Here is a 17,294-nt window from a genome sequence, read left to right as displayed (position 1 = left end):
TAGCGTTTGTAGCCGTACATAACAAGGACTAATCGAATGGAGTGCATCCAGCATCACCTCTTGCCAGTGGTTAATGGGTAGATTTTTCGATCGTAAAGCGAGGCAAACTGTTTTCCACAACGTTCTATTGAATTTTTCTACTTGGCCATTTCCTGCAGGATTATAACTTGTTGTTCTACTACTTGAAATACCCTTCTGTAAGAGAAAACTCTTTAGTTCAGCACTCATAAATCCTGACCCTCGATCAGAATGAATGTACGTAGGCATACCAAAAACCGAGAATAATTCTGATAGACAAGCAACAATAGTCCGAGCGCTAACATCTTCACAAGGGAACGCAAATGGGAATCTAGAATACTCATCTATGATAGTCAATATATATCGTTTCTTGTCCGGGCAGCGGACCTTTAAAATCTAGGTTCAGTCTTTCAAACGGCTGTGTTGCTTTTATCAGATGTGACTGTGCAGGTCGATAGTATTGGGGTTTACATTCTCGGCAGTCTCTACATGATTCGGTCATGCGCTTAATTTCTTCTATCGAAAATGGTAAATTTCGGCTTTTTACAAAGTGACTCATGCGAGATACTCCAGGATGACACAGTGCTTTATGAAGTTCGAAAAGTTTATCCAGTGTAAGCGACATAACCTTCACTCTCGATAAGGTATCCGCTGGTATATTTTCTTCTCCTGTTCTATATACTATGTCAAAATCATACATAGAAAGTTCCAATCTCCACCGCATTATTTTATCGTTCATAATCGTACCATGACGTTTCAAATTGAACATATAAGCTACTGACCTCTGATCCGTTACTAGTTTGAAATGTTTACCTGTTAGATAATGTTTCCACCTACGAACGGCCTCCACGATAGCAGCTGCTTCCTTTTCTACTGACGAGTGTTTTAGTTCTGGACCATTTAGTGCTCTTGAGAAGAATGCTACTGGTCGTCCTTGTTGATTTAATGTCGCTGAAAGTGCAAATTCTGATGCATCGGTCTCTATTTGGAAAGGATAAGATTCATCAATTGATCCTACTACAGCATTCTCAATATCATTTTTCAGTAAATCAAACGCTTGCAACGCATCATTTGATAATGGAAAAGCTAAATTGTGAGACAAAGGTCTGATTTTAGTTGAAAAATCTTTAATCCATTGGGAGTAATATGAAAACAAACCGATGACACGCCTTTGAGCTTTTGCATCACGTGGGGCTGGCAGCTCCCGCAAAGGTTTTAGTCTCTCCGGATCTGGCTTAATCTCTCCTTGAGATACAACACTTCCGAGTATACTAATCGACGTTACCGAAAAAACGCACTTGCTTTCATTAAATGTTAGGTTACGTTTCCTCGCTGCTTTCATAAAAAGTTCCAAATTTTTATCATGATGCTCCTGATTGTAACCGCATATAGTAATATTCTCTAAATACGCGAAAGTATCTTCTAAAGCTTCTTCGGATATGAAAGTATCCATTGATCGTTGAAAGGCCGCCACTCCTTTAGTTACACCAAATGGGATTTTACGGAACTGATAAAGTCGATGGTTAGCTTCAAAAGCCGTGTACTTTCTCTCTTTATTTTTGATAGGTACTTGATGGTATGCACTTTTAAGATCTACAGTGCTAAAGACACTATATTGGGCAACTGCGTTTACTGTATCCTCTATTCTTGGCATCGGATAAGCGTCCAACTGAGTAAATTTATTAATTGTTTCAGAGTAATCGATTACTAGTCTTTTCTTTTGTCTTTCGTTCTTGGTTACAACGACTTGGGCTCTCCAAGGAGAGTCACTTTCTTCAATAATCCCTTCTTCAAGCAATTTCGACACTTCTGTTGCGATGAACGCTCTGTCTTCGGCACTGTATCTTCGTGATTTTGCAGCTACCGGTCTACAATCTTCAGACAAAAATTGAAACAACGGCGGTGGCCCTATATTTATAGTTGATAAACCACATATCGTTAAAGAGGGCGATTTTCCCCCATACTCAATAATTATGCTTTCATGTTTTTCCTGCCAATTTTGTCCTAATATCACGTTCGTACATAAGTTTGTTAAGACAAACAGTTTTACTTTCGCATACTCTCGCTCTTTAAGTATAATATCTGCTAGACAATAGCCTTGAATTTTAGAAGAAAACGAGGATGCAGCCATTGTTACTTTCTCTTGGGTTGTGTTAACGTTCAATCCCAGATTACTTGCAACTTTAGGATGTATAAAATTATGTGTACTTCCCGAATCAATTAGAGCTTCGCAAGATTTTCCATTAATCAAGACATCAATACAGGCTTTCTTTAGTGACTTTGCTACTGTATGTTTAGTTGATGCTAATGCTATATACGAAGCCTGAGGAGCGACCGATTTACATACTCTTTGGAAATGTCCTTTCTTTTTACATTTATAACAATAGGCGTCTTTAGCCGGGCATGCGGAACGATGGTGTGGTCGATTACCGCAGAAGAAACATTTCGCTGATCTAGAAGAGGCGGCAACGTACCTTTCTATGCCGTTGTTCTCTTGATGTCCGTCAGATTGATCAGTTTTATTGGTTTTCGAATGCCCGTTGACTAAAAAACGAATTCTCCCCGTCCTTGTTTGATAGAGCAGCAGCTGTTATTGGAATTCCGTCTGCATAAGTTTCAAAAGTTCTCTGTGCTGTATCTAAGGCTCGGGCTTGATCAAAAGCTGTCTGAAGGTCTAATGTTTTATTCTCGAGAAGACGTTGGCGGATGTTAGTTGAAAGAAGACCTGCTATAAACGCGTCTCGTACAGCTTCGTCTCGATATTGATTTGATGTCACGCTACGAAAATTACAATCTTTGCTTAGCGATTTTAATTCTTGTAAATACTCATCCAGGCTCTCGCCAGATTGTTGTTTACGAGTAGCTAACTTATGTCGCGAAAATATCTCATTAGGAACCTTAACATAGAGATTTTTTAACAATTCTATAGCTTCCTCGTAGGTTGTCGCTTCACAGAAAAGTTGATAAACGTCGGCAGAAACATAATTGACTAGAACCTTTAATTTGTTCACTTCTTCGTTAGGTAAAGCAGCTACAAAATTTTGGAAAGTAGCAAACCAGTGCAACCACGATCTAGCAGCGTCTTGAGCGTTAGGATTGGTGTCAAAACGTTGTGGTCTTAAAACTTTCTTCATCACAGCATAAGATGCGGAAGACACTTGATAGGATAGACTAGTGAGAGCACCGAGATTCTGAGTGTTGTGTAAATTGTTGTAAAAGTTTTATTAAATATTTATTATATCTTCTATATACTAACCTAAGGAGGTTTTACACAACACTGCTGGGGTTCAATGCAAAGGCTCCTTAAATAATGGGCATACTTATTTACATTTACGTATATTTAAATTTCGTAATGAATTCTGTTCAGGGTATGAGGTGCATGATATTAAAAAATAAGGAAGGTTTTGGTATTGTGTGGATATGTTAAAACACTCAATACCTTGATGCTACAGGTTGTTCCTTAACAGTTTCATTTGTTTTGTTAAATAGCACTATAAGAATCCAGTGCAGCCTTAAAAAGTTAAAACCCATCACATATTTTGCATGCATGTAATATACACAAAATACAATTTCATTCTATATTGATGAACAATAATTGTTTACAACATTACCCTTTGTTGACAGGTATTAGAACTATGTTCTTATTCCAGATGGCGACTTTCCTAGTGAATGATTTTGCACACTCCCAAAGTTCCCTGATAGGAATAAGACAAAGCATACATGTACAGTATGTAAAAGGAGACAAAATGAATTATGGTGAATGCCAGATTAGTAATGACCAGAGTGACCTGAAAAATATTTTATAATTGTATAATTGTTGTATTTTGATTGCAGTTGCATTATTATATATTTAAGTTACAGATACAAATACAACAGATACAAATTGACACACCTGTCATTTCTGGGAACCTTTTTTTCAGCTCCATTTGCTGTTGTGATGGTTTTATGGATGGTTTTATGACCTGAGCTTGGTACAGAAATAGCTTGACAATGCAATGGTGGATTGTTTCACATTCTCATCAGCATATTCAAATTTGAGGTATCTATATAGCAAGAATAATAATTATATTAATTATTAATCTACTGGATTGTTTTCATTGGGAAAAATAATCAATTAACCCATTAATCCTCTCTTTTACAAGTACTGTACAAGGCAAGTAAAATTTTCTGTAATTATAAAATTAAAATAACAAAGTGGAGTGAATTGCAACTTAGTAATGAGTTACTGATGCCCATAAGCAATTAAAACAAATACTGTACTACACTTCTTGTAACTTTCTTACTGAAGAAAAGCTTCAATAATGAGGTCGCTAACAAGACAGCCTGGATTTAAACATTGAAGTTCAGCTGGAATCAGGAGATTTCTGTACATGTTTCTCCAGTTATCAGATGTGGCATGTAGACATTTTCCATTCGTCAATCATTTTTTGCAAATTCACCTGATCCAGTTTGCTAAGTTTTTGTTTGTTGGTAGCTGAGTAGATATGATTGATGATGTCTGTGCTGGTTGGATAAAATGACCGGTTAAGTGTTGAGGGCCTTGGACTTTTATCATCTTGGAACAATATGTTTTCCACATGGTAGGTAAGTAACTTTTTAACTTCCTGCCACTGTGTTACACCTATTTAATAAAAAACAGCCCAATAGTTCTGGATGATAATGTAAGGCCACCTTTTCTTTTTCAGTACGCCGTATTGCCGTTAGAGTTTGATGAATGTTTAAAATCAGTATGCCTCACCTGCTGCAACAAGCTCGTGGATTTTCTCTATTATAAGCGGATGGACCCCATTGGAAATGCCGCACACTTCTCCGTGTGGGTGGTTTGTGTGTGCTTGCTGGTTTGGAACTTTGACAAAAAACCTCTTTATTTTTTTAATTTGCGCTTCATTGTGTTCTTTATCGATTTTTAACTTGTTCAAGAGCGATGGTTTAATGACTCGTTCCATCTACAATAATTTGGACACAACGCAATTAGTGTTGAGGCTGGTTTTAAGATGATTAGTTCCTTTAAGCAACGTCATATACATTTGTATGTTTTATGCAGTGCGGTGTTTGAAATAATGAGATATGATGATTTGACAATTAGCATCCTGAACAGATCAACGATTCGAACCGCAGAGGTCATGGGTTCGAATCCCTGAGTCACCTGATTTTTCAGGTCCTGAGACGATTGCTTAAATTGTCCAGCTAAGATCATATCTCATTTAATGTCATATACATTGTTAAAAATTTGTTGAGTAAATTTGATTTTTCTTTGTTTAACTCCCACAGTCTCACCTGGTGTTTGTTGTTACAGGATGTTGGAACGATGTAGTCTGGATACACGGTTAACTCCCTAACAGTGATCTGGGCCTTACACCCAAGCTTTTTAGTTGGCTGCACTCGAAATCGTCTTTTTTGGCCAGTTGGATGGCCGTTGATTCCCTATAGTATAGGTTGAAGTGTACTGCAGTTAATGTTAAAAATGATTTGTTCAAAAGTATATTATCTATTATAATTACGTTATAGGTGTGGTTCGAGTTTATAGAGTTTAATATTTCAGGTTTCAAGACTACGTACCTCCTCAGAATCTCTATTTGTCGGCCTGCACGGTCCATAAATACACTCTAGTAACCGTATTCCATTGATACAAAACGGAGTGCCAAAAAATGGTATGGATAGATCACCAAAATTGCTGCTCCATCTCAAACTACCTTTAATAACAACAATTATTACAAAAAAATGTTGATAATTTTATTTATAATTATATATTTACAACAACTGATGAGTAACGTGAGTTATGAACAAAATTTATAGTGAGTGAGAAGTGGAACTTTCGTCGAAACAATACAATTTTCACGTGTAAAATACTACAAGTGCAATACGTCGTATCAGTTTAATTTATGTACCTTCATTTCCATATCGCTTTGCCGAACCTCGTAGCGCAGACGAACGAAGCTTGAAAGATGTCGATCCAGCAACTTCGTATTTTGTAAAACTCGTTCAAGTTAGTCTCTCCATCAATCCAGCCTGTGAAATATTCACCATTCTCTACGACCTCTTTTAAATATCGGCTTATAACCTGTCGAATATCTCGATTGTTTGCATTATTTAAATTACCCGCCATTATGCAAATGATCGCGCAAAATAAACTTGAAATTGATTTAATTTCATCGCTCAAAAGTAGTTTTCGTGTTATTACGCAATCGGCACAAGTGACGTCACGACATGAACTGCTGTACAAATAGTAAATCCCATATATACATTATAAGCAGAAGTAATATTCAACAGGAAGTGACGTCTACACATCTTCCCTTTTTAATATAAAGAATAACTAATTTATAATAAATATTTATACCTATAACTATACAAAAGTATCTTTCAAAAGTTTTCTAAGTTCAATCTATTTGGGGGTTTAATAATTCTACCTGAACGGGTTCGAATTACCTTCGAATCCTGTTCATTGTCCAAACTACTTGAAGATTCGTTCACTTCTTTCTTATCACTGAAACTCAGCTTTCTTTCGTTCAACTCAATGTTTTCCCTCAGATTTTCAGGATCAGGGATAAGATGTTTTCTATTTCTTCTTAAAATAGACTGCTCTGTCCTGACTATATATGATCTTGGTTTATCGGTTTTTCCCACAACCACAGCTGGTGATTTTATATCTTTTACCCAAACCTTTTCATCAGGACTCAAGTCTGGAAGGACTGAAGCTCTGTGACGACAATTAAAGTTTTCTGCTTGACGTCGTTTGTAACTTTCTTCGTCTCTTCTCAATTTTGCCGTATCAGCAAGCTTTGGAGTAAGCTTTTCGGATATGACTGGTAGATTAGAACGTAATTTCCTCCCCATTAATAATTCTGCTGGTGAGTACCCGTTCTGCAATGGTGATGATCTGTATGCAAGTAAACCTGAATAAGGATCTTCGGATTTTATGATTAAGTTCTTTGCAGTTTTTACAGCTCTTTCTGCTTCTCCATTACTTTGAGGATAGCGAGGACCACTTGTTAAATGTGTAAATCCCATTCTTCAGCAAATTTGGAAAAATAGCTGCAGCATACTGTGGACCATTATCCGACACAACTGTTTCTGGTATACCATGACGAGAAAATATGGATTTCATATGATTAATAACATCTTCTGCAGTTGTGCTTTTTTTCAAAGGAACAATTTGAAAATATCTAGAATAATAATCTACTACAAGCACATAATTTTTTCCGCTATGTTCAAACAAGTCTGTAGCAACTTTCTGCCACCGTCGTTGAGGAAAACACGTTGTTAGTAACGGCTCTGCATGATTTTCTCTGTATTTACAACAAATGGAACAATCAGTAACCATGTTTTCAATGTGCTTACTTAGTCCAGGCCACCAAACAGATTCTTTTGCTCTTTCACGACACTTACGGATGCCTTGATGGCCAGCATGAATCTTTTCTAGAATATCTAAACGTAGCGATGATGGAATTATCAAGCGGGAGTCTTTCATTAACATTCCTTTCTGCATTGTAATTGTTGCTCTTTCAAAGTAATAAGGAAACAAGGTACTAGTAATTCGATTTCGATCCGGCCAACCTTCCGAACAAAATTCCACAAGTTTGGTACAAACTGGATCTTCTTGTTGGTGTCGGCGAATTCCTTCTAGCCTTCTCTCACTAGCTGGTATGTTTTGAACAATCTGTGCAACACAAATGTTCAAATCTTGGGATAAATTGTTATCAGATTTTGTAGGTTGTTTCATAATAGGAGCTCGAGACAATGCATCCGCTACAACCAACTCTTTTCCTGGTGTGTGACGAATAGTAAACGAATATTTCAGCAGCCTCATCTCGAATCTCTGTATTCTTGGAGGAAGTTGGTCTAATATCTTCGAGCCAAGCAGAGGAACCAAGGGTTTATGATCAGTTTCTATCACAAAATCCATTCCTAAAATATAATCATTAAATTTCTCACAAGCCCAAGTTGTTGCCAATGCTTCCTTTTCAATCTGAGCATATCGTTCTTCGGTAGTTGTCATTGATCTTGACGCATAAGCGACTGGTTTCTTTTCTCCTTTCTTATTTAATTGCCAAAGAACTGCTCCTATACTGTACGACGATGCGTCGGCTGCCAAAACAGTTCGCTTCGTTGGGTCATAATAGGCTAAAACTGGTACAGAACTTAATTCAGTTTTCATGTCTTCAAAAGCTTTTTGTTGAGCACCTCCCCACTGAAATTCATTCTTTGTACTCAATAGATCTCTAATAGGTTTTGTTTTTTCAGACAAATTTGGAATGAATTTTCCCAATTGATTAACCATTCCCAAAAATCTTCGCACATCACTCACATTTTGTGGCACTTCCATACCTTGTACTGCTTCAATCTTTTCTGGGTCTACTTGAATTCCATCTTCACTCACTATATTACCTGCAAACTTTACCATCTTCTTAGCAAACTCACACTTCTCAGGATTTAGTGTTATTCCAGCATTATCAAATTTTTTCAGCACAGCTTTCAGTCTACTGTCGTGCTCATTTTTTGTCTTTCCATTAACAAGTACGTCGTCAATTATGCTTACTTGACCATCTTGTTTCTCCAGCAGCTGTTTCATCCTTTTCTGAAAATGCTCAGGTGCAGATTTAATACCGAAAGGCATTCTGTTGAAACAGAATCTTCCGAACGGAGTAATAAATGTAGTTAACAAACGAGAGTTTTGTTCTAGTTTTTCTTGCCAGAAACCAGAGTTACAATCTAGCTTCGAAAAATATTTTGATCCTCTTATTTCTGCCAAAAGACTTTCGATCTTTGGAAGTGGATAAATTTCTCGCAAGACCCACTCATTTAACTTTGTGAAATCAACACAGATCCTTATTTTACCATCTGCTTTTGGAACAACAACCATACCAGCGCACCAATCGGTAGGAATATTAACCTTTGAAATAACGCCAAGTTTTTCCATGCGCGTCAATTCATCACGAACTTTCTTTGTCATCGTTAAAGGTATTCTTCTAGGTGTGGTTAACGCAAATGGGATAGCACCAGGTTTTAATTTGATGTTGCATTCTCCGTCTAATTCACCCAGACCTTTAAACAAGTTTGGATAAGTAACCTTTATTTCTTCTTCCATATCACTTGCATCATTTGACTGAATCGCTTCGACTGTCACTATTAGATCAAGGGCATTGATAGCTGGACGTCCCAACAATGGCTCTTTCAAATTTTTCACAATATAAATATCTTGCTCTGTTGTTTTTGAAGTAGCAGTTCTCAATGTTGCTCGAATTTTTCCCTTTACTGACAGCTTTGCTTGATTCGGCCCGAACAATTCTTTATTAGTTGATTGCACCTGAGTTATGCCTGTTTGCATAAACACCGGTTCTGGAATCACCGTCACATCAGCGCCCGTATCAATCTTAAATTTCACTGTAGACTTTCCTAATAATAAGTCGATTGCCCATTTTCGCTCATTTTCTATATCGTTAATTGTCCCAAGAAAAAAATCTCCTGGGGAATCCGTGCTTTTGTCATCAACAGATTGAATTTTTGCGCTTGAGTTACTTCTGCATACCGCTGCAAAATGCCCTTGTTTATTACACTTTAAACAAGTTTTATTGTTCGCTGGACAATCCTCTCTTTTGTGAATTGTTGATCTTCCACATCGAGAACATTGACGCTTTTTCTTTCTCGAATGTTGATCGGAACTCCTGTTCTGATTCCATTTTAACTTCGATTTTTGTGTCGTATCAATTACCTTTTCGTTGATTTGTTCTTACGCGACCAATCAGCCCATTTTCGCTGTCTCCTTTTAGAATATCGTGATGGTGCTTGACAAGCTCCGATGATTTCACCTCCCTAATAGCTTTCTCCAATGTTAATTTATCATCTTGCATTAGCCTTTGTGAAAGGTTTGCATTTTGTATACCGACGACAAGTCTGTCTTGTATCAACTCGTCTTTTAGTGTTCCAAATTGGCAAGTTTCCGCCAGTTTGTACAAATCTTCCACAAAGTCGATGACTGATTCTTTTTCACCCTGTATTCGTTTATTGAACCAAGCACGCTCGAAAATTGTGTTCGATCGACCAACAAAGTGCGATACAAATTGTTCTACAACATTTCCGCACACCATATCTCTTTCGCTTATTTGAAAGCTTTTTAAAAGATCATTGGTATTGCCTCCCATAGCATATACCAAAGTATTGATTTGTACTTTATCATCTTTTTCGTCTAAGCCAGCTGCGATGCGATAACATTCGAATCGTTCAATCCATCGCTTCCAATCTTCGGGCTTTTTCGATTCTAATTTTTCTGGCAATGGAATTTGTGTTTGAAATGCCATTTCTTATTTATCTCCACGTCTCTTGTCCACTGGTCTTTACTATTTTAGACAGAATCCTATCGCTGCCACCATGTTTTGTTTTTATTAAATGCCCTCTTATCTAAATGTCCTCTATATATATACATTATAAGCGGAAGTAATATTCAACAGGAAGTGACGTCTACACAGTTGCTAGTCCCATCATAACCCTGACCAGTGACCACTTAGGCTTTGTAGTTGAAGACCAAGATCTACAAGCGCTTTCTTAATTTCTGACGCGATTCTCTCTCCAGTTATTCTTTCTAGCCTCACAAAAGGAATAAATGCTTCAACGATGTCTTCTGTACTTTTCTCAACATAACGAATACACAATGAAAGCTGCTCGACATTGTGGCTTATAACTTCTCTGCACTTATGACAAAAAATTTTGCCTCTTTAATTTCATTAATTATGTTTTTACGAACAATATCGTTTGCCAAAATGTCTATCATTTCATTTTGAACTAAAAGGGATGTGTATTTAGCATTCTTCATTTGAGGAAAGAAGAGTTGCATTTTTAATACATCGTTATATTTTGCCAATAGTTTTAAAAGTTCTAGAAAGTTTCTGTGATTATCAGGGCATGTAATGTCTTCATTTGATGTTCGAAGAGCTATGCATTGTTTCATACAGTATAACATCACTTCAAACACACTCTTCAGGATATGTCTACTTCGTTTGATGTTCTCATCCTTCTTTTTGTCCAACAGAAAGGCACATTTGCTTCAGAGTGTTTATGACCGTAAATCATTTCATCCCCCATATTTTGTGCATGATTATGGTAAGCAAGATTTTCATGATCTCTGCATTTTTCATGCTGTCTATGCCAATTTGAAAATAATTTTATAACAAAACGTCCTTCATTTGTTTTGTCCTTACGAAAACAAAGTACAAAATATGCAAAAAAAACCATCCAAATGTATGCTGTAGCGGAGCCATCGGTGGTTTATTAAAATTTAAAAGCTCAGGTTGAAATAGTGAAATTATAACCCTCAAGTGGCAGTTCTAAGAAAATTGTACTTCTCGCCCGAAGTGAGATTATCTATTGCTTTTTGGATGTCCTCTTTTGATCCATTGGCTATTCTACCAATATCAGAACATGCCATCCCTACAATTTAAAACATAATTATATAATGACATTTAGTAAGTGACAGATGTTAAAAGTGAACTATAAAGCATAGTAGATCAAACTATATAACCATCTGCATGTGAAATTCTTCAACCTACTTTGAGGATAATACATATCTTTACTTTCTTGTATCTCACTAATAAGATGTGCTTTGGGAGCTAGTATGAGTTTCTTGGCAGATTTTAATTGAGGGCAAATTTTTCTCGGGTAAATTTTCCTCAGTATCTGACATTTAAATTAATTTAATTTAAATGATTAACACTCGAAAAAAATTTTTATATGCAGTAATACAAATACAGTTACTGAGTTACTGACCATCTTTCTGTTGCTTTGGGTGAAAGAAACCATGAATACTTTTGCATGATTTGGCTGCCTTTCTTTTTTTGCGTTCTCTTTCCTCACGACGTCCCATGATAAATTACATGCTCGATATAACTTATGCTCGCTATGAAATAATGGCATCAACATGGCCGCATGATTGTGTTTATTTTAGCGCATGCTCTAGTACTAGTGCACTTTTTATTTGAAGCTACCGGGAAACTAACAGGTTCTAAAACATAAAGATATGATCGTTTTCATTATCAAAAATGTAAAAGGCAATTTAGATTGTTCATTGTTCTTTTATTTCTGTAAAGCGAGCTAGCTTAGAAAAGCGGACATTTTTTAGTTATGGGGGGAGGTTGCACCCCCTGGTTACGAGCCTGGTTTAAAGTAAAGAGTTTTTATGGGCTGCTCGTTGTTGTTGGTATCGGTTGTTATATCAGACGTTTTAGTGTTGCTTTGCAGTTAGCATTTGTTTTGTCTTGGAGATATCGTTTAACAGTTTTGTTAATGAAGTGTGGTGGGGGAGAGTTGCGTAATAAAATAGATGTGATGTTCTTTAGGTCTTGTTGAAAGCCATTGTCGGTGTTGTTAATTTTGTATGCTCTGTCTATGAGTGTGCGTTTTTTTCATACAAAACTTGATTAATACGCACACTCACAGACAGACTTGTCCACCAGAATCAGGGAACAAGCCACAACTGACAAAAACTCACATATCTATCGAGACCTTTTAAAATCACCTTCATGTAAGACTTACTATTCACCCTCTTGCCACAGTATAGGAATATACAGTAGGTCCACTACATGTGCAATTGGCTGCTGTATATTTAATTAGACTACTGGCTGCCGTTAGCCATTTCTTCATTCCTATTGTTTAAAAAAAGTGATTGACTGGCTGCTACTTTGGTAATTACATGTGTAATAAGATACGTGTGGCACGAAAAAATTCAATAGAGTGTCTCTACTGTATATTCACTATAATGTGCTCTTGCTTCAAAATCATCGACACTGCAGATACTACATTCGCCCTCAAAATCAAAGAAGCACTTCACATATCACATACATAATACCTTTCTTAAATTTTGAAGATGGCATTATAAGATTTTGAATCATGTTTATTTTAAATTTACTGTTGAAACGTCGATAATTTTAGGACTTCCAATTTGAACAGTCTTGAACAAAATTGACTTTCTTCGAAGACATCAGAGGATAGAGTTATCCTCTGGATAGCAAATTTTTCTGAACGTTCACAAAATCTCTTGGAGGAGAAATATATACGATTTGATATGTGAAATCATGGAAATAAAATATTGTTTCGAAGATTACAAAATTTTTTTGTCATAAGAAAAATATAAACACCTGTTTTACACGTTTGAAAATTTTCGCTATCGAATGGATAGCGCTATCCAGGCTTCGTGCAACCGGCCCCAGAATTCCACGATTGCCTAGTTGAAGTAATCCATTTTTCACTGTGACCGATGGACAGTGAACTCCATATATATATATATATCTGGAATGATAACGACAATACATTTTATACATAAAAAGTTGAAGCCAAAGTCCTAGTCTCTTGCGCGGTTTGTACGTCAGCTCCAGTCCTTGAAAGTCGAATATTCACGCGGTTTGTACGTCAGTTTCATTCCCCTGAGTGCCAAACATACGCGGCCAATATAAATTTGAATACAAATTGCGAAAGCATAAACATATAAACAACGTCACTACAAACAACACACCAGGCTAACTCCTCGCAAAAGGCTATTTTTTACAGCTGAAACTTTACTACAGTGAGCTCGTTGTAACTTACAACTTGTAACGAGGAAAAGCCAACTGAAAATTACACTGTATGCTAAAAAGACAATACAATAAGAAAATATGACGAGAAAATATTCAAGCAAAAATTTTTCTTACATCGGAAGGTAATTTTTCAAACGGTGTCAGACAGTGTTTGTCTTTTTTGTCATTTCAGTGGATCTGTTTTTCCGAATAAAAAAGAAACTTGAATATCCAGTTTCATAAAAAATATTGAGTCTATAACTCGCATTTTTACTTTTTACAGAGCGATTGTATTTTTCATCGATTTTGATAGTGCTTGAAACTTGAAATACTAAATGGTTGTCATCTCGATATCAACAATTGAATATCCTTAAAGACTTTGATATGTTTTAAAGGAAAACCGCAGCGTAAGAGCAGATCGACTAAGTTCACCTCATCTTGCTTCTCGATTTATCACTTTGATTCACTTTCCGTGAACCTTTTCATTCCAAAAAATTCGTTATTTTTACGCTCTGATCAAGATCCGAACTCTACCATTACCAAGGGACAAATGATTTAAAAAAATTAAAATGAACACGCGAGAGACTAGAGCCTGACGTGTGATGACGAATGATGACAACAAATATTTTTTTGGCTTCAATTTTTGGCTTCGGTTATCATTCCAGTTATTCAAATGTCGAGTTCACTGCCGATGGATTGCTGCCTGAAGGCTCACTTAGACAATAAAACAGTTTTCACTTTTACTCAGCAAACGCCACCAGAGGAAATCCTACTTATTTAAAATCAAATATCATTTCAGTTATGAGTTATGGAGCCCCAGAAAATAATCGAAGTCAAGATCGGCAAGTATGTTAGTAATATAGTCTTTCTTTAAGCGGACTTTTTATCGGGAATTTTCTGTTGATTGTAAATATCAAACTTGCTTTGCCATTGCCAAAAATAATCCTGTTAGCGCGCATTCATTGCCTGGGCATGTACATTTGTGTTTTACTTGACGATGCCCTTTTTAACAAATAATACTGTTTAAAAAAGTATTATACATATACGTTCGTGTTTTTCTTAGTTTGCTGGCCTAGACTTGAAAGCCGGTGATCTGCAAAGTCGGAACGCTGGCACTCAAAGGACTTCACAAAGCAGTAAGTTATGGTTTACTCTCTTTATGATAAATCTGCACTTTTAGGTTTTTGTTATTGAAAAATAGTTTTTAAAGCATGCGTGACGTGCTGTTTTACTATTACCCACTACATACGTAATTAGCTATAGAAATAATAACCTTTTTATTTCTCATTTTGCTTTGTGGCATGAAATATTGATAGGGACTTTGATCGGGCAATTCCATTGGTGTTCTAGGCTGATTATGCAATGCTAGTAAATGTAGTAAACCCTGCAGTATATGAAACCTACTAATTTGTGTAGTTTAATTAATTACAAGTGTCTTTGCTGATTATGATATAAAGTATGTAGCTATTGTGGCAAAGTATATGTCTTATTGACTTATTCTACAACATTTTCACCATTTTGGAATCTTGAAAGAAATTGTAGAAACTCGAACAATTTAAAAAATAGGTTAAGCTAATATAGGATTCTAAGATATGTTGTAGGAGAGTTACCATTCCAATTTTAGATCAAGGAAGTTGATAAGGATATTTGGGCAATTGATAATTGGGGAGGGGGGGGGAGCTATTATTCACATATATATGATATGCCATATTGAATTCTTTGGAAAACCATTGCTTGCTGTTGACCGTGGTTTTACAAACTGCTGTTTATTTTGAAAAACATGCAAAGCCAGTTTTCTCATGTTTGCACTATAGTGCAATATTACCCAACCACTATCCTTATTAAAAAAGAATCAAAGCTGTTCTTTCACACTCATGTTTCATAAACGGTCAGCATGTTCATGTGCGTATTGAATAACTAAAATAGTTTCTCAACTTTTTGAGCAATAATTATTAAGCTTACACTGAATCTTTAGTTTTCACTCGTATGGTTGTGACATAACTATTTACTTGTTAAAAACTTAAATTATGCCTTCCTGAACACTACTCTTTTCGTAAGAGTTTATTGTTATACTTCATAGCTTTTCTATTGATAAAAATGAAGAATTTATGTCTGTCATATTCGACAAAATATGGAGAATGTGGTAGAGTCTTGTCCAGCACGTCACTGTAGTCCTCCTGGACTACCCAAGCTTTTATAGCAATTTCAAAATAAAAAGTTTATATAAAATAATCAACTATAACCATGAAAACTAAACATCTGATGTGGGATTTCTAAACATGTCATAATTATAAATTAGGTCCTATTCAATTTAATGTGCTAACATTATTGTCAAAAGTTGCCTTCTTATGCTTAGTTTTTTCATTCCTCTGGTTTGATTTGAGGTTGTTGGGAATCGCAATGATGTTTGTTAACATTTAAAACCTGCCAATTTAAAGAATGTAAATTTGTTGAGGTGCATGGCCTTAGAAGTCCATTATGAAATTTCTTGTTTATCACTTCAAGTGTCGATGCTGTGCCATGTCATACATTTGTTGGTCTACCCACTTGCCATCTTCATATCAATGTCTCAGAACACTTGAGAGTGTTGTCTTTGACATGAAAACAGTCATCACGCCCTGCCATATCCACCATCTTATTTCATATTAATTTATCAGCTTACATAGCTTAATAAATCTTGAAAGTCTACCAATCTCTTAACTCGCACTCACAGTGATTGTCCAAAGCGCTTCCATCCCACTTGAGTTATTTTAAGCACCCCACTACTCTTTGTGATCATATCCACCATTGTTTACATCTGTATTGTACGTATGGTTTCTCACAGTGTAAGTACTCTTGGTCCAATTTGTCACTGTAATTTAATCTCTGTATTTATGTTCGTAATATATAAGTTTTGCTCAGCTTTGTCTGATGATTTACAAAGATGAAAATTCAAAAACCAAATAAAATTATGATTATTGTTCCAATGACAACGCTACAAATTTAATGTTTGCCAATTGTCTTTATTATGAAAAATTTCTTACTTTAAACTATAACTGTATGGTGGGAGAATTTTTATTTGCCTTGATGAAAATGGTTTGGAATTTAGTTTAACTATAAAGGTTGATAATGTAAAATAAATGACTTTTTTATTTAATTGCATTATCAAATGTATTTGATTTCAGTCATTAAGGAAACATTGCATTAAATCTAAACAGTTTTTAGCTTATATACTTTTTAGTATATTTTGTATATATCCATTTGCATGGCTTACAATGGCATGTTAGTTAAGCTGAGTAATATTTTGCATTAAGTATCACCCGGACAAAATGTATGTATTTGATTGTCATTCATGGTGATGAACGTCGAAACACCACCCTTTAAGTTATTTTGTGGTGAGGACTGTTGAAGTTATATTTTATTTCACAAAAAAATCTCAACCTTGCTTTTCTGTGCAGTATCTAATAAAGTGACTTGTCAGCTTGTGAAAAATATTGTTCTTTTTTATGTAGCTTACATCCCTCCTCATCTTCGTGGAGGAGGTGGAGGCACACAACAACGTTCAGCTGAATTTTTTAGCAGAGACAGCTATTACGGAGGAAGAAGTGGTGAAAGAGGTACGTATGACAAAGAAATTTACACTAGGTACCATCTCAGGAAGGGAGTATAAGGACGTTTTTGAAAGTTATTCTTCATGCTTTATTTTTCTTTTATTATTCTATTACCCAACTCAAATATAGCCTGCAAAAATCGTGAACT

The 17,294-nt window shown here is 35.9% G+C and overlaps 2 protein-coding genes and 1 long non-coding RNA gene across 3 annotated transcripts in view; 1 reads left to right on the top strand and 2 right to left on the bottom strand.

Annotated features, from left to right (window-relative positions):
• Window positions 1-3,943: 3,943 nt before the first annotated feature.
• LOC124457580 lies at window positions 3,944-5,840 on the bottom strand. Its single transcript, XR_006952669.1, has 5 exons — window positions 5,578-5,840; window positions 5,296-5,442; window positions 4,757-4,964; window positions 4,302-4,639; window positions 3,944-4,061 (listed from the first exon to the last, which is right to left on the bottom strand). It is a non-coding gene; the product is annotated as an uncharacterized LOC124457580 (long non-coding RNA).
• A 68-nt stretch (window positions 5,841-5,908) lies between these two features.
• On the bottom strand, window positions 5,909-10,313 carry LOC124457028 (uncharacterized protein K02A2.6-like). The gene is made up of 4 exons (XM_047007328.1): window positions 9,728-10,313; window positions 7,062-9,411; window positions 6,445-7,003; window positions 5,909-6,079 (listed from the first exon to the last, which is right to left on the bottom strand). The coding sequence occupies exons 1-4, from the start codon at window positions 10,311-10,313 to the stop codon at window positions 5,909-5,911; spliced, it is 3,666 nt and encodes a 1,221-aa protein (XP_046863284.1).
• Window positions 10,314-14,253: 3,940 nt separating this feature from the next.
• LOC124457027 (ATP-dependent RNA helicase DDX3X-like) overlaps window positions 14,254-17,294 on the top strand; it is a 51,896-nt gene continuing 48,855 nt past the window's right edge. Inside the window, exons 1-3 of the mRNA XM_047007327.1 lie at window positions 14,254-14,402; window positions 14,620-14,692; window positions 17,048-17,152. Of these exons, the coding sequence (XP_046863283.1) occupies window positions 14,358-14,402; window positions 14,620-14,692; window positions 17,048-17,152 (223 nt within the window). The 5' untranslated portion in view covers window positions 14,254-14,357. The remainder of the gene's footprint in view (window positions 14,403-14,619; window positions 14,693-17,047; window positions 17,153-17,294) is intronic.

This window comes from Xenia sp. Carnegie-2017, unplaced genomic scaffold (genome assembly GCF_021976095.1).
Source record: "Xenia sp. Carnegie-2017 unplaced genomic scaffold, XeniaSp_v1 HiC_scaffold_6, whole genome shotgun sequence".
Taxonomy (NCBI): Eukaryota; Metazoa; Cnidaria; class Anthozoa; order Malacalcyonacea; family Xeniidae; genus Xenia; species Xenia sp. Carnegie-2017.
Note: the sequence above shows the minus strand (reverse complement) of the source record. Positions and strands in the feature narration are given on the sequence as shown.